The sequence below is a fragment of the Lineus longissimus genome, chromosome 9, assembly GCF_910592395.1.
Source record: "Lineus longissimus chromosome 9, tnLinLong1.2, whole genome shotgun sequence".
NCBI classification, from domain to species: Eukaryota; Metazoa; Nemertea; class Pilidiophora; order Heteronemertea; family Lineidae; genus Lineus; species Lineus longissimus.
In genome coordinates this window covers 19,165,096-19,183,752 of record NC_088316.1, presented here as the reverse complement: position 1 = coordinate 19,183,752, position 18,657 = coordinate 19,165,096, and the positions used below count along the sequence as shown (strand labels likewise).

Sequence of the window (18,657 nt, the reverse complement as noted above, 5' to 3'; positions counted from 1 at the left end):
TCCTGCCTTGTTTTCATGTCGGGCACGATCTCATCAATATCACCCGTTCCAGGCATGTCTTTAAGTGTAATTAAATTTCTCCATCACAGGCGTGTGATAGAAAAAATGGTACCAGGGAATAGAAAGTGATTAGTTCTTGGCATTAAGAGAACGTAACAGTGGCAACGCTGATTGTGAGTCGATATCGTCTGCTGTTTTGAAGGCTAGGGTGAAAAGTTAGGGTGAATGCGATTGTGACAACGACTGCAGCAGCCATACTGCATCTAAACATTGAAAAAAATCGCATGCGTTGCAAAATTCTTACCATCGCATGTAGCTAGTTGCAATGGAAGCCTAATCTTGTCGCTGAGAGCGATTGCGGGAACGCGTTACAGCTTTGTTCTCTGCATAACAGTCGCCAGGACGTCCAAAGCGCCGTTATACGTGCATGTAGAGAATGACACTAGTTTTAAGTAGGACATTTAAAGCTGCTACATTGCCTATTAAGTTTGTCTCGACCAAACACGCGTACAGACGTAGATCAGCGAGCAGGCGGTAATACAGTGGAACCTCCCTTAGCGGACACCTCTCTATAAGAGACAACCTCTCTATTAAGGACACTAGTTTTGGTCCCAAATTGGGACATTCCATTCAATTTGACCTCTCTAATCAGGATACCTCTCTATTAAGTACAGCATTTGTCAGTCTCGAGGGTGTCCTTAATAGAGAGGTTCTACTGTAGTTCCAGCGTTTGATGACAGGCGTCCTCACGCACGGCCTCCTCGTCAATTTTCTCACAGTTTCAATGCAAAGCACGTGGTGCTAGACCATCTATGGATACCTTCACTACTGTTTTGGATGTAATGCCGCGCATTCGTATTCATGGCTAAGAATCCTTCCCAAGACAATTCCGGGACGGCGATCGAGTGTTTCGGAGAAGTGGCTCTCATCATTGCCAGCGTAATTGTATCGTCAAGTGTCATTTACCAAAAAGCTGAGAATATAAGCTGCTAATGTGAAATGTATCCGTGTTCAGCGACTTATTGTGGTCAGGATGGAGGAAGATGAGTAATAACAATATACAGGTGTGGTGTTGTGGTTGCTGCTGTTGACATTGGTACTTTTGATCTATGCAAAGGACTGGGCCATCCGACGAATGATTTATAGGAGTTATTCATTGATGATCATAACTTGAGCCATTGATCCTGGATTCTTCTTTGAGAGTTTGCTTTTATTTAATGTGGAAGTCAGATAGGACCAGGCCTTGATAAGGAGTACATGCCATAGATGTAGTCTCATGAATTGTCATCTATGAGGCAGTCTCGGTGTCACAACGCGGCTGACCAAGACACTATTTAAAAAGGATACATCTTTTTTTCAAAGGAAAAGGTTTCGGGCAGTAGAGTAGCATATATTACTCTTAGCTATGAGAGCTATACATCGTTTAATAACTTTTCCCTAAGTCACGTGGAGTAATCGTAGGTCTTCATATTCAAATCTTTGGAGGAACGGTATACAAAATGGAATTGGACAAAATCGTTGCTTTTTTCATCTGTGGTTACATCCTGTCCGTGTTCGCCGAGGGATTCCCCGACCGGTTCCCGATAGGTAGGTATTGTTGTGATATTTCTTGGTGTTCGGTTTCAATGTTCCCTCCATCATTTGATCGAAAGGATCGAAACAATTGCATGTTAATGTGGATGAACATACATCTAAGGATTCTCCCTTGTCTTTCTTACAGTGTAGTATAGAGGGGGACGTGACACTATGTGTACAGTCGAACCTGCCTGAGCAGACATCTCTGTAGCAGGACGATCTCTCTATTAAGGATAGTGATTTTGGTCCCAAACAGGTCAGGCCGTCTCTACAATTCGACCCCTGTTATTCGACGACCTCGCTGTAAAGACATTACACTGTCAGTCACAAGAGTGTCCTTGATAGTGAGGTTTTACTGTGTTATTCATGTTCTGGTTTCCATGACAGAAGCATGTAAACAGTTCCCTTCTCGTCACTAAAACAGCTTCCGGTAAAACCCCTGTCACGCACACCACGCACCTCAATCGTTATAGGGTATCACCAAGGAGATACACATTCTCTTCCTTATTAAGCCTAATCCTGACATTATAATGGTATCCTCAAGTTGCATGTTGCCTTTCTACAGTCTTTGCCTTTATTAACTCAAAAGTCAATAATGGAGATTGAAGCGAGCTGTATTTAGCTCTCAAATCTGTCGCGAATTTAATCCGACGCGATATTTCGCAAAATGTCATACAGCCTACAGGAACCAGAGGAGACTAAACCAGCCTTGACAGAAGAGGGCAGCTGTATGGTTGGTTATCAACCCAATCTTGTCTCCTGGTATTAATACTTTAAAGGGAGAAATTCAGCAATTGTTGTTTTTACCGAAAATGGCTTCTAGGTGGACCGTGATTTCTCCAAGGCTCAGTGTGTATCAGTGCGATTTCGGAGGTCGGTATCTGTTCGGGTATAGCAGAGTCAAACAAATCGGGCCGACATTCGAATCACCAAACAGTTTCTAACGCTTAAAGGTCACTCAGGCACCATGCAGCTTCATAAATCAAATAACCGGCTACGATGTTAACATATGATTTATGGTTATTTATCAAGTCTATATATCGATTTCAAATACTCGATTTGAGAAGTCGATACTCATTTTGTCCAGGATCTATCTTCTTGAGGGTTAATTGGTCGCCTCTCCAGTGTAAGCATCCTTTAGGGACTGCTGCCTCGATAACTAGCTTACCCATGATAGATCGCCACAACTTGGTCTTGTTCCGCAATAGGGTGTACAGCTGCTCTGGGTTGGATGACTGATGAGATTATTTGCGGTGACATATTTACAGGTACTTACATCACGTAACCGCCTAGCAAACGTTGGCTGTTCCTTGACAGTCGCTGATGGAACATCCGACACATCTATCAGTGCTGTGTGTTCTTATCAGCCGAGCACGATGCCAGTGGATGGATCACTTGTTCCTCTTCTGCTATTCGGTGAGACAAACACACATTGTTTTCCCTCCATGCAGATAACCTTCATTCGCCAGCCTCCCACAAAAATTTCAAAATTAACCTGATTGTATAATTCCCTTGGTGGCTTCGCGACAGGAATCTCTTCTTCCATCGGATTACCAACCGGGGAAATGATGCTACTCGTAAATTATTTCAAAACACGGCGCACTAATGTATCATGCCATCTACATTTCTTGTGATAGTGGCTGTTATTAATCAAACCTTCCTCTCGGTTCCTGTCCCCATAACGGACATTATTGCTTCCTGACACGCAGAGAGTATCCCTACAAAATATAGGGAATCTCACATTTCTAATTTTGTCGGGAATTTTGCTTCAATATTTCGAAATATCGAGTAAGCAGTCTGGAATTACAAATGTAATTGGCTGCATGCATGAGATGAAGTATCGAATATAAAGTCTCGTCTGTCGAGTGACATTGACACTGGGCAGTGAGATAGGTGTAGTTACCTCAATGTACAATGTACCTTAATAACTTCCTCTCGGACGCCGGTGAGGATGCCAGCTTTCATTACACCATTGGTTGCAGCTACCGGTCTGCCCTTTAGCACAACCCACGAATATCCTCTTATCCTCTTGGAGAGCTTCTAATTTTATTGATTGCTTCCGTGGCAAGAAAACCGATGAGAAATGACACTTATTGCGGAATAAGCATCTCCATCACTGAAAAATACAACGGAAATTGAAGCAGGATATAGCGAGACAACCTGTTGGAAAGATCTACCGGTGTAACAGTTTTTAGTGTCTTCCATGAAAAAGCGTCGTTCCCGATTGTTTGGCGATAGATTCTAATCCTATAATAACTTATTTGCCAAGCGTTTCTTGATAAATTTCTCTATGACGCTATGTTACAAGGGTTACACCACATGTCTGAGTTGAGACCGTGCATGGGTTATAGAACAGATGATGAATCAACCTTCAGCTTGCCACCTGCTTGTTGTCCTCCTCAACAAAACAGTCTTGGTGTTCTCGATCAAGGCAATGGACGGCTGCTAACAAGACTGGCCTCATACAAGCTACATGTCCCCATAACCTGGCTTTGAGTGATGGAGTTTACTCTGATTAAGCGAGAGGCGTCCCTGGTGTCCCGAGCCGGCGTCCGATAGCCAAAGATAACTACCCAGTGCTGTTGGTGGGATTTATATGGATGCCAGAGAACGTGTCTGAAATAATCGGATCCATAGCTTCAAGGGGTAGTGTCGAGGACAGTCGTATTAACCAAAGTTATTTTTCCTGTGACTGACCAGGCTCTACAATTCTAGCAAATCTAGCATTGTAAACTCATGTTTGTAATTGGGCCATCACCCGGTACTGTCTTCCAAGTGTATTATTCCCAACGATGTTAATACATCAAGCGCTCATGAAGGGTCCTTCTGGGAATCATCGAAAATGAAATCAGGGAGAAGAAGAGCAGAATGCAAATAGCAGCGTCAAGCAGCTGGATTCACGATGAGGGTGACAGGTTGACCATCGACTAATCCATTGATCAGCGTAGTCAGAGCGGGGCTCGGATGAGCTGGAGTAGAAATTCTTTCAAAATCCACCTTGTTTTTCTGGAAAACGACCACTTCTGGAAACCCTTAGCTGGCTAAGCCAATGCCATTGACCATTTACAGTTGCAGTCGCTATACACGGAGGCTGTACTCCCATTAGCAATGTTTCAATTGTGAATTAGAGATGATTCACAGTACAGCTTTCGATTGGCCAATTGTCTGATCCCCCAAGATAAGTTGTCTCAGCACTGCAGAAGCAAACTAAGACATACTGATGTATAGGATCTGTCAAATTGAAACACAAGCTGTTGTGCTTTATGAACAAAACAGCAAGATTCGCGTTTATCAAATTCTTCAGAAAAAGCTGCCATCGTTGCCTCTATTTTCATCTTTGGAAGACCTCCAACCACCACACGGTATAGTATTTGATGTATACACGGATTCATAATGGCCCCTGAGGGAAATCTGCAGTCGTCTGTATAAAACCGAGACAAGTCTGAATACATTAGGTTATATGTATCTGGTATTGTGGAAATCCTGCTGGACCCGAGAAAACAGTGAAATATGCTGTTTGTCTCCAATGGTCTGGAGGGAGTGGGTAAAGAAAGTCATTACAAAATCGTAAACGTGAAAAGCTGGGTTACTGGTCAATCTCCCCTCATGGATAACACAGCCCAACTGAACCATGATGCGCGAATCGTTCTGATGAGTCTGTACGAGTCTTAACCAGAACTTACCTCTCTCAGGTTCAGACAGGTGCTCATTTCGAGTTATTTTAGAAGGCTTATCCGCGGGATAAAAGCTTTAAAACCAGCATAATTGAAATGAGCGCTAGAAGCACTTAAAACACACCCATGACAGATGCAAGCAAGAATCAGGATGGCCAACGGCACAGCGAACGACAAAAGCATGAAACAACAGCAACACATCTGACGTGTGAAAGTCCCGATAGCCAGCATGGCTCCCCGTGCATGTGACACCAGACTGACTTGATATCGTTTACCGGCTATGATCCACAATTCACACCTACCATTACAGAGTCAGTTGCATAAGTGCACTCATAAAGATTTTTCCCAATTCGTTGAAGTGCTTTTAAAGGCCAGCTTCCGTTTCTTATGATGGGCTCTCCTCATCTCAGACAATTCAAGTCTGCAGCGGTTCATGGCATTTAGTCTAGCATTGCAGAAAGATGTCATGTGGTTTGTATAGTGGGTGTGTGGCTTATTGGATTATCTGGTCAAGAGGGTCTTTAGAGACAGTTTATGCGATTGAGAGCTGTTATACAAAACGTATGGTGACAAGCACTGTTGAAAGCATCGCCCCCTACATGTAAGTGTAGAAGAGCATGACAACAGCGATCAACCAGTTCTTCTTAGCATAGCTTCCGAATCCAACATGTGGGTCATCCACTTGCACTCCTTCAATTCAGGTTAGCCATCGCTCGACAAGCTTTTTTTTCATAATCGAATTAGTTTATCCAGGTTTATCGTTGTGAATTTTGCCCTTTTTATCCATCATCGATATAACCTTTACTGGTTCTGCTAGGTCTTCATGGCAGCGAGCTTGCCCACTTCAATAGCGAATCACGTTAATGGCATATCCCCATGATTTCGTGCATTGCATTGGTTTCTTGTGAGTTTCTCTGTTGATATTCAGCACGGATCACTTCTCCAGGAAAGTAATCATTCCTGCAGCAAGCAGATATAAAATTGGATTGATTTGGATCAGTCTGGAGTGCTATTGTCGTCTGCTTGAGTGGTAGTGGATCGCCTTGGTAGTATTGACAGCTTCGACACCGCCAAGGCACCATTGAACTGTCCAACACCTTATACTGGTCATCTTATGCATGGTAGACATACATGTAGACAAGAAACTGCTCTTTGTCTTTTTAAACTCAAGGTGGTCATGTATACCGTTAATGTCATCAAGGAAATCGATCAGAAAAGTACGTAGGGTCGACTTCAATGGCCCAACAACTTTTCCTCTCCCTGATATCGTTGCTTAGACCATCAATGCAATCAGAATCTGTATCTCCCTCTGAAATGCACACGACGGTCAACACACTAGTCTTGGGTGCATTCTCTTGTAGGGGCGTTTTAATGTGTTACATGGCATTGCTTGTGTACCTCATACACCTTCGCCAATATGGACAAGGTATCCCACCACACAACACAACCGACGAAGAAGGTAACATGAAAGTGACTTTTAATACAACTAAAGATAACACGTCTTACTTCTACAGTGCTTCAATATAAACTAACTTTACACTACAATAATGTATACTACACAACGGTTAACAATAATAGGCAAACGAGTGTGACTGTATATACATACAACTAATTACATACTCTTAATCCCTAGGTGACAGCTTACTACAACAGTGGCTTACTATAACCACTGGCGCTGTACAAAATACCTTGACAAAGGTCTCGACGCGTCAATTTCAAATATGTGGTCGGCCGCATTGTGTACATCTAATGGGACAGTGAAGACCGGCCAATCTGTACATGATTCATTGCATTGTACATTCACACCGGCTAATTGCGCTAGCTCACCCATATGGTGTATTCAGCTATTTCTCCTCCAAAAGAACTTTGTCGAGTGCTTCCAAGAATGCCAATTGGGTAATGTCGGTCTTAGATTGCTGATTACCTCCCAGTGGATTCCTCGCCTTAAATGTATCATGCTGGTAATTATAGGCTCCAGGATTGCTGGGGTTTTCGGTTGTGGCGCTAAATATCTTCGTCGCATAGCTCTGACCTCGCTCCTTTTTTTGGAGGAGATAATGATGGTCGCGACGTCTTTTGAGACTGCAGGGCCAACGTTGACCTTGCATACCTACTATAACTTTGTCCAAGTTACTGAAATTCCGTGGTGCTTGAGTTTGAGCAATCATAGTCCTATCCCAACGTCCCACTCCACTCAACGTGATTGCCTACTTCAAATCGTAAACTCCTCCAAACTTCCGTCCTTTAGAATCGCATCCTAATGATCTCGATGCTCTCCCAACTGGGAGAAGCAATCGGGCAATCAAGGAGCGATTCAGTCGAAACTGTATTTGCAGAGTACTGAATAAACACCACGAATTTCCCAAATCTCTCTAATAGCGTTTATCGAACTTTATGATTGCTGTTTGATATAGAAAGAGCTCTGAAAGTCATCATTCTAGTCGTTTATTGCCCGTTGATATATCATGTGGGTTTGTATAAAAATTTCCCTTCGATAACACACATGGTACATTGAATCATATGCCATTTATCGTCACTCTACTGTAATCGCTAAACTTTTGATTGATGTCAACACAGTTACCTTTCACGTGTTCATTTGTTAAAATGATAATTATCAGTTCTATCATTTTCATGTTTTGTGTTTCAATCTGCTATGATCAATTTTTTATTTCATATAATGACATTCTGATGATTCGATCTATTTTAAGAGCTGATGAATTATTGGTATGTACTTAAATAGCGTAGATTACTTCTATCTTAATTGATTCATTCTAACTCTTCGACACGATGATGGTAAAAGCCTTTATTGCATCAGGCACTGTTGACTCATGCCAATTCCTTAGCGAAATAGTCTTAAGTTAATAGGCCTAACAATATCCCTGAACATTCTATTTGATAACGCTACTTAAACGCCCACCCTATGACTCATCTCATAAACATTCCCCTCATCAGCAACAGTTTGCTCAAATCCCCAATCACGTTACAATCTCTAACATATTAGAGTGTCTTTACGATATTGCGGCCAGTAAGTGTCGAGCATATTTGCTACCAAGAGATGCAGTCGAAGGAATGGCAGGACTTGAGTGTAAAGACAACATATAGTGATCACTTGCCATCAATGGCCATTTTTGTGTCGGCTTCTTCAACAGAAATGTGGTTTGATGGCCGTACTGAATCTCAATAAAGGCCGTTGTACAGTAGATGTGTTTGTAACAATCGATCCCCTTTCTATACGCCAACCTATTCTGTAGACGATCGTGACAATCTCTTCTTTCCTCCTAAAAATCGCCAACTTCAGTTTGCCGATCTCCCCTTTGACTTTTTCAATGCACGGTCTTCGAACAACGACATCCAGCACAATGCGCCATTGCAATTATATCTTGGCTGTGACGAGACGATGCTGAGATCGTGAGTGGGTGTTGATGTAACACTGCTGCCCATGATTGCATGTCAGAGCGATGGTAGAAAAGAGCACCGCCACTCGGATGAGCGATAAGATGCTTGTGTATTAACTCGGACACGACTTGTTATGTTTGGCGGTTTCTTAATCACACCTGTCATATGCTGACAATGGGTTACAAGGTGACAAGATGTGTTTTTTACGCATGGAACTCGTGATAGAGATGAGCCAGAGATCACATTCACGGTTTGCTGGCAAACGATATGGTCCATTCTACTTCCGATAACGTGTTATGCAGCTTGTTGCAAGGTGTAAGCACATTTGATTAAGCCCTCCCACGCAGACCTTCCTTCGTTGACTTTCTTTCCGACATCTTGACAAATGCGACCACACCTTCCTGTGACGGTATCACCTGGCAGATTAGTCCTGCAATAACTCCTGAAAACCACATTTGTCATACACGTTCGTATTCTTCAGGATTACCTGTAATACACGGAGCCGTGTTCCCGCTCTTGGCCTAGGCATCGCCATAACCCAGAATGCGAAGATGATGACGAGAACACGGATTGCAATCTGAATTGGTTGAATAGAGTATGATGACTTCCACGCCAGTGACCTAACCATCCGACCAGTCACCCAACCATCCGACCTTTCCCCCTCGGCAGCCAGACAGCTGATCACATTTGGAAGTATCAGTATCCGCTGATGACATACACACGCTCCAAGCGAAATCACATCTATCGCTCGCCAGTGCCTATAGGGTTGAGATGCTATTCCTTCTTGAGGAGCAGTCACAACCACCAGACTAAAAGTACACTCAAAGCCGCTTACTCTATGGCGTATTTAAGCAGCTGCCTTTTGTGATGACAGCATATCCGTGTCTGAGCGATGCTTACTGTCACCAACTGAGGTATAATGGCTGTACTCATTAGTTTAGAGACAAATTACCACCTTTTCCTTCGTTTACCATAAACTCCCTGTCATAAGCAGCATTAGAAGGATTGGTCTGGGGTTCAACATACATGGGAGATGTACCTGCCATCATAAGACTGCGGCATGGTCGCATGTACAAGGCTGAAGATGCATGAAACAGAATCTGAAAATTGCAACCGCTCGCTTTGATATTTTCTATGAACGTTGGCTGGAACTTCGCCGAAAGGGTTACATAACCAATATACTATATGCCATGCTTCTTTTTACCATTTCCTTGGGTCTTGGTTAAGGGATGCTTTATACACTCCAGTCCACCGTCAGCCAATACCGGCAAACATAGTCACCCAATTTATCAAGTAATCTTGTTTTTGTTTGACATCCTCTCATAAAAAGCAGTCAATGCCTCCTATACCGTGTTGCCGGAGTAAAGTGCTAATTGGGTTTTCTTGTTCTATCGCTATATGTGCTTTATAGGCGGACCAACTCTTATCATATACTGGCAGCCAAAAAAGCCAATCTGTGTTTTCAGGCAATTTGGACGATTGGACTTTCATATGGTCATATTGTAGACAAAATCTCGTTACAGATGTGCCAACTCTGTGTAATCGTTTCTTGTTAATAAATTTGACATGCCGTCTTCAATTATCTATCAAAAAGGAAAACAACTTGACATGCTAGAGTTATCATTACACAAATCAGCTCCCAGAACCAAGTCACCCCTGCTTTCCCACTTAAAATGCCAACTGCCTGCAAGCCAACCACTTGAAAAGCATGTTTACTGCTAAATTGGTGCCATCTTGAAAAAATCATTGGATGAAGATTTGATTAAAGTAGGGCTGGCAGAATACTGTAGTAATTGCTCTGATTATAGTAGCAGTGTGTCTGACATTAGCTCTAATTACGTTGGAATCTAATTTGCTAAAATGCAGTCTCCAAGCTACGCCATTGCACAGTTGATAGTCGTACATATCACGTGCATCACGACACGGAGTAAATGTGCCCTAGCCCTCGGAATGGAGGCTGACAAAAGGATGAGTTCGGCAAATCAGAACAGCCAATGATTAGACTATAATATGATGAAGAGTAGGTCGAGTAGCAAAGAACAAGTCTCCAAAAACTGAAGAGAATGATGGTTGATGCCCGTAATAGCGGTCATTACAAAATCATGTTGAAATTTTATCAGGCCTATATTCATAAACGTTTGCTAACTCAGATGTTTATTCAGCCTTTATTTGGTTCCTTTGGTAGTTTGTTTCCTCGAGTTCACCAAACACAAAACGCCATTCACGGCCCTATCATCATCTTCAGATCCCCAAGCTGCCGTGCCTATGAGGGTCCATCTCCCAAATCTCTGGAGATGGTCGCATTGTAAGATCTTGTAAACTACACCTCCTTTCAAGTGAGGTCTTTGTGACAGCGTATACGGTTTGCCTGAGTTTACAAATCATACTTCGCTCAAGATTCCATCAAGAAACTGATGCAAAGAAGTTGAATAATATCTGAAACATGGAATGTAATCAGAATGCCATGGTCTTTATACATGATGCATCACAATATTAAGTCAGATTAGAACACTAATAAGGTCAGATTAGAACATTGATAACATCTTTATCAAAATCTCATCAGGAGGATCGTCGTCCTGGGTCCTCCCTCCAAGCAAGGTTAATCCCTCCAAGACGCTTGCCTGACCGGGATTAGCCTATGAGGTAATACGCTGCTTTCCCAGGTTGAGGATTCAATCACAGTCCGAACCATTGATGGATAATCCTGCAGGACGGAATTGCCAGCGACGTAATGAGTTTTGTAAGAGTTGTGACGGGGTTTGTTCCCAGGGCGATCGCTGCTGCTGATCAGGACTCCTGTTGACGGAATCGGCGGAATGGCATCGGTGATCTGTTATTCCTTGGTTACTGCAAGTGGTGTGATAGTGAAACGCCACATTCAGTTTGCACTGGTGAGACGAATATTCAATCTCAATGAACACTGCAGTGGGATAGAGGAGTTCAACTATAAAGCCGATGCTATCTTGAACATTTGGACCTTCGACTGGAAATTGAACAGTTACACAAAAGTTTCCAAGGCGCAGCGCGACCTCGACATGAAAATCAACCGAGACTTATTCAGGAAGTCGCTCTGTAAAGTAGATATCACACCAGGATACGTTCTGTTTACTCATATATCATTTCAAGTTGAAACGCCTTCTCTCTGTACGGGCAATACCGCGACGGCCACCCATTACCGCCAGTTTGAGGACACAAAAAGCTCCCTGGTCACTTCTGCACTACCAACGTCAAACAACCCATCAAGGTAGATGAATGACCTAATGAATTTATAGATTTCACAAACGCCTGGATGGCAGCATGGGATGGCAGCTCGCTGCGATTTATGGCCAGCTAACATTGAGTTGTTAGAGACAATGGGGTAAAAGCTAGAGGACCACGTATTTCATTATCTTCAGAGGCGATTTCAGTGACATCTCACATTGAATCACGCAGCCCATTTCGCCTGGAAATGGTTTCAGCGAATTAATAACTATTTTGGTAATCTTCCTCCATCCCGCAAGGTAAACCAATAAATTTCCACTGCTGTGGGCTTTTACTTAATAGAGGATGGGAACGAGCAGATGCCGTGACTTTTAAACTTAGCGTGTCATCCTTTGTAACGGGTACATTAACAAATTGTCGGGTGACTTTTCTATCAATGTCGCCACGGTGCGCATGGCTAGAGAGAGCCATGATTACTCTAGCCTAATCAATCACATCTCATATAAGTAATGGCTGGATCTCATATCACTTTTTAGATCTGCCGCTGACGCTTTCCCAACCAAAAAACTGCGAATTTCCTATTTTCGAAGCGGTAACAGACAGCGCCATGTGGTGAATTATCGATAATGTCTAAAAAGAACGTTGCTAATTTCTTTCGCCTTAAGAACAAGTACACTTTTGGGACAGACTCGGCTCTTTTCTGTCTTGTTTTGGAGAAATAGGGGTTCCGAAAGAGAAAAAAGGAAATTCAGAGCTAGCAATAAAATGCTTATAGAGCCTGACGACGCATATCAACAAGTTTTCAACCAATGCTGTCAATCCGTTCCCGGGGTTCAGACTATCCTCTCCCGATTGGCCAACGTGTTTCTCAAGACGACACGTTCGTTCCTTTAAAATCAACGCTTAATTAGACGGATCCCCTTGTGATTGCTTTAGGCATGCAAACTGATGACATGGCACCTGTGGGATTAAATGTTTGATTTCAACACGATGAACTTACAAGTGATGGTGAGATCTTCTCGGGAGAGTTGGTGTTCAATTTGAGGCCAAAGTACCTCACCTTGGACCTGAACTTGGACAGCGGCACTGCTTTATTCTCGCTTTCTGATATATGTACGACAGCAGTCCATCCCTATTGGCTTAATGCATGTGTTGAAGTCTGTTACCATCGACATACAAGAGTACCAAGGCACACGCCCTGGCTCACCCAACAAACCACCTGTTCGGCAACTCTAAGGAAACGACGAACGGCTGCGTAACCATAGACTGTTGGCTTGTGCAGTTCTTCCTTGTTTCATGTTTGCTTTTGACCTTGTGATACATAGAATGAACATTTGTTTTGTTTATTGGACGTCCCATAGGTTACAGCAGGGAACAATCAATGGAGACAGTGGAAACCAAACGCCACAAATCCACAATTGAACAGACGACGGATATGCACGTAGACGATGAAGTGTACATCGTCACACACCCTTGTGGTGCTCTGAACGCATCGACGTGAATAATCCCTTCGCGAACTCTCTTGTTGACCGCTTACGTCATTTGACTAACTCTATTTGACCATTTCTCCTCTAATTTATCACCTCTTGCTGCTGCGGCTACCAAATGAATTGACTCAATAATGCTTTTTATAGCTGGTTTGTCGCAAGGGAATAGAGTAGAAGACGCTGCGCTAGCGCTCTCTACATGGAACTGAAGTTTCATTAGTCTTTTTGTTTAGAGCTTAGTGAGCCAAGTGGATCTTCCTAATGGTATTGTACTTTACCAAATACAATATTTCCTTCATGTATATTTGAACAGAAGAGAGCCGGTGCTTTGTTTCATCTGTTCGAAGATACTGTGGCAAGGTTGAATGCGTGGGAGCAAGCCGGGGGAGTTTCTTTAGGGATAGAGAAATCTACTAGTCGAAGGCAACGGCTCACGGGCATAGTTGACGGGACTACACTGATATAACAGGTCAATAAAGCGTGCTTGCGCCAGAGTGACCTACACAACGGACGCAGTGAATTTGCCTCGTCCCTTCCCTTCCAAAGGAAGACTATGTTCAAGATGAGTATGGACTGCCTCTTGTGGGAAGAGTGCTTTGCACTTCATGCCTTTACTATGCCGTAGCCCAGAACCTTGAACATATCAACCATCCTTTGTATATCATTGTTTCATCGGGAAAGACTGAGCGACATCCTTGCCATTCTCCCAGCAGCTGGAAAGTCATCCTCTCTGCCCACGTACACTTCCATTACAGTACAAGTGTATGTTCGGAGACTACATCCTTTCACATGATGTGAAGTAATTTCGACCACCGGTCCCCTAACGACTTGCCCCATGCAGGTTTCAATCACACCTGGCCGCTGGACTCGTACCTTCGTCTGTTATAGACCGATAACTGACACCTAATAGTACGGGAAGAACGAATAATGGATTACTGACCAAACACGCGTCTGCAAGGAAATCATTGTAATGATGATATTCTGTCTGTCTATGTTATCACATCGTTTGACTATAGTATGACTGTTTGGGAAGATATTATCACATTTGATGTTTCACCTGAGACCTACATGTATTAAGGTATTGGCATTTGGCAGTTTGTATAGAACGATTCATATTAGCATTGATACCAAGGGAAGTAAAGATAATGAATTGGAACCATACCGAACTTCGGTGGGAAAATATGTGTTTCAGTCCAGCGTAAGGATTATCCGTTTATGAGTTGACGGGGTCCATCCCATTTCTTTGTATTCGTCAGATCCTCATTTTAATGATCACTGATTATTGATGTTACGCCAGTGCTCTGCTCGTTCCGCCAGTGAAATACTCTAGGGACACTCCGGTAATAGGTAATTGACATTGCTGGCCATCACCGAGGTTTGATGACACGGCCAGTGTTTAATGGCGCTGGATTAGGTCCGTGTTACGGTATTCTCTGTAGTTAAGAAAAAGAGGCTGAAGAAGCCAGTTTCGTTCAGACCAATTTCAGCAGGTTTATAAAGCAGTTGTTTCTAGAGTCGTCTATCAAGGGGTCGAGAGCTTTAGGGTCATGTTCTGTCTTTTATCTGAAAGTTGAACAGCTGTGACAAGCTACTTCTTCCCCCGGCCTGCCGAAATTATTATTTCAAGTGTTTTTTTCCGGTCGTATCAAACACCAAAGCCTTATATTTGCTGAAAATATCCGCAGATAGTTCCATAATGGGAAAGCATAAACGGTTCAACAATTTAGAACCGCATTTTGTAGTAATAACGAAGATAATCATTGAGATATACCGTGTGAAATATTGCTAGAACGGAAGTCGTTAGCGGCCATTTTCAAATATCACAATCGTTCCAAGGAATTTCTGATTAGAAGGCGAGATGCTAGAATGAGAAAAACGTTTCGAAAATCGGTTAGAACATCGTTACCACAAATGATAGAAATCTTTTACGACAGGAATGCATTTCACGACATCAGTCAAATTTACGATAATATGAGTTCTCGTGACGTTAGATCGCGCGCGTTATTTGGCCAATGTAGAAATCGTTTATCTCTTGAATAAATCAATCGCTTTTTTAACGAAATATTGCTTGAGAGGATGTAGTCCGGCCTCGGAGCGGACCTATAGAATGGATGCTCCAGATGCTCTAGAAAAGAAAGTTAAGAAATTTCAAGTTGTGACTAAGGGGAATAATCAAGGACTGGTCGTACATCTCTGCAGCTATTCTAACGAAATGTAAATTGCAGTCCGTGATTACTTTTGTACCGATTACATTAACGAGCTGAGTGATGACTGATCATATCGCGTTGATTATGAGGACAGCGAACCATCTTAGGAAATTGTGACATGATATACTGCGGAAGGAAACGTATTCTCTGGAATGATCACTTTTACTTTTGACACTGACAGATGAGTTGTTGGTGACATTTGGCACCTACTGCCCAACTTTGGGGATCATCTTCACCCTCAGTTGCTACACTTGGTACAGAAACTATAAAGATAAAGCGACGTCGACAGTCTTGGTAATATGAAATATTACAGGTATGAAAAAAATGCCGGGTATCATAATGGATTATCTTTTGCAGCAGTGACGACAGAGAGCCCCAAATGAGTAGTTGGTGACATTTCGTGTTCGGTGACAATTCAGCCGTATATTCTTCACGCTGAATTGCTGTAATCGGTGTCTGGAGGTGACGTTACATCATCAGTTATAATAGCATGCAATTTCAGATATCTCGAAGTCTGCACCGGAGAATGTAAAATGTGGGTTGTCTTGAATAGCTCTGGGTTGGTCAGATTTCGTATTTATTGTCAATTTTGGCGCAATATATTTCCGCTTTATTGCTATAACTGGTGTATTGAGGTTAGAAAGATTAATGCGACATTATCAGCTGTGTAATATGCAATTTTAACACGCCAGGAATATGATAAGGTCATCACGTCTTTTTACTCCTTACCTCGCAGTTAGTACAATACAGGCCGAGCTCAACCCACGGTCTATTGTCTTTAAACAAAGCCCACTCGCACCGAGGCCTATTGGTTCCCATTGTTCTACTGTCTTATCAAAGGGTTATCAGGGCAAATCTGGATAACATCGACCCCCACGAAACAGCTTCCATGGGGGTCGGTAGGCCTTTAACGGCAAGGGATAATAAACGTAATAAAAGGGTATAAGCCAACTTCCGACCAGATTCCCCGTCAGCGTACTACTGCAACCGACCATCTTGCTACTGCCTCAGAGCCGACATTACAACTGCCTCTCGGCTGCGGGCGATGAGGTAAATGGCAGACAGAATAGATGGTAATTGACAGTTTGGGACTGTATGTGGTGGGGATTATGGCTTTTGTGACGGTAATAGATTCTTTGATGTGTGGAAAATGAGATGATGGCAGGTTCATAAGATGAGGGTCGATTTGTCATAATATCGAGTGGGAGAGGTGATTAGTAGTGAGAAGGGTACCATATTGTCTTCTGACATGGCCTTGTGAGTAAGCCAAAATGAAGAACGAGGAAGACGTACATACACATCTACAAGAAGACGTACACGAAATCTCAAAACCAGAGTCCAGCATCAGGACTGACACTACACACAGTACAGAAATTACATTAAAGTGACTTTCTGGAGGGTTTGTATTTCACCAGCATCGCACCAACTGTAGCATCTCTTTATGCCAGAGTTCGGAGAGAGGCGACCTAATATATACAAAAAATGTATATATATGTGAGGTACGACAACCCAATTCTTTTACCAGCCCAATACATCACGGTACCAGCGGTACAACATCCCCTTGCACAGTGCTGGAGAAGCGATGTGAGCTACTCGGTGATTAAACTAGACTCCTACGCATTCCTGGAACTAGATTTATTGATGACTTTGTTCTGTGATTGTCAACACAGGCAGCCATTTTGTTTCACCTACTCCACGATTCTTGGAGTCTATCATGCCCAGATATTGATATATCGCGATTGATCTACCCTGAAATAACTGATAATCCCATCACAGTTAAAAACAACGACTACGTGTACTTTAAATAAGCTTAAAGGTAATGATCCACATGTATATACTTGTTTCCAGTACCGGTTCATATGCAACTCACGATACACACTTCTCTCAAATGAATTAGTTAGCGATTTGGCCCGTGGTCTCGAACAGTCGTTTTGCTTTGCATGTGAATGTTGTTGCTTTGGTGTAATGGGTGCGATGCTAAACTGCTATGTTGCTTGGTGGTTTTTTCGTGGGGATGTGATGTAGTTCATATAAAATAAGAGAAGAAAATTAATCAAGGGAGGATATGCGCTCGATTACATCACGTCTGTCTGCGGGGATTAAGAAATGTGTCTGTCTGTACTGATTAATGCTTTACTGTCAAGATTATGGTAATGTCTTATGTATGTTTGGCTGTTGTCATTCCTGTTAGAATGTAACAGTGCAAGGCAATCTGTAAAATGAAGACAGCAGTTGTTTTTTTTTCATATTGAAGTTTGAAACTGAAGATTGTCTTAAAGATCCATTGCCATGATTGATCGCTTACGCCTGACCTAACAACCAGTGCAATATTGCCAGCCATTCATTCTGATGTATTGGATGGAACTTCAAAAAGTAAAAGAAGATTTGCTTAGAGAAGATCCAGAACTTATGACAAGGGTACTTATTCATAGAAAGCTGGTCAAAAGACAACACATTGATTGCTAGTCAGTTACAGAAATCGATGGACCAATTCTCAATAATCGTGATTTGATGAAAAGGGCCTTCTTCAAGGTGAATCATACGTGTTACAAGGTAAAGCAACACGCCATTTCCTCAACATACTTTAAAGATGTTGTCTGTACATGTATTTGCTTACCAGATGCCCTCACTCAACGCAATCATGGCCATGCTTCCTGCCCAGTAGAAAAACATGGTAGAGGTCTTCTGATAGGCCAGCACAGAGATGAAGTCAGAAAGTGCCGGATAGAAAGCTTGCACTTAGAGAGCGTCTCTCTCCTTAGGTCATCACTATGAGGCATGCAGGTTTATCACCATGACAGTGTTGTTAACAGTTTTCTCTTCACCTCTCACCCATCACGAACCCATGAATCAACTTGGAGTGTTTTAATGGTCGATTTATTCATGGAATGACATCGTCAAATCAACGATCAAGGAGAACAATTGCATGCATGGCTTCATCACCGTTCAACCGTTTTATGAAGCAACCTTCATTCATCAAATGGTCTTCCTATCAAACTCTGAGGAAATTGTTCACAGACAAGATAATTTTTTTCCTGTTGTTTTTTTGTAAAATATTTCAACGATTTTACTTGTCGTACATCTGTTGTCGGGCGGATACGGGGAAGATAACATCTT

General features: G+C 42.6%; 1 protein-coding gene across 5 annotated transcripts in view; it reads left to right on the top strand.

Moving 5' to 3' along the window:
• The first annotated feature begins 852 nt into the window (after positions 1–852).
• The window catches only part of LOC135494125 (glutamate receptor 3-like), a 58,278-nt gene continuing 40,473 nt past the window's right edge, over positions 853–18,657 (top strand). For all 5 annotated transcript variants that reach the window (XM_064781914.1, XM_064781917.1, XM_064781918.1 and 2 more), the window contains exon 1: positions 853–1,587. In XM_064781914.1, coding sequence (XP_064637984.1) covers positions 1,500–1,587 — 88 coding nt within the window. In that variant the 5' untranslated portion in view covers positions 853–1,499. The remainder of the gene's footprint in view (positions 1,588–18,657) is intronic.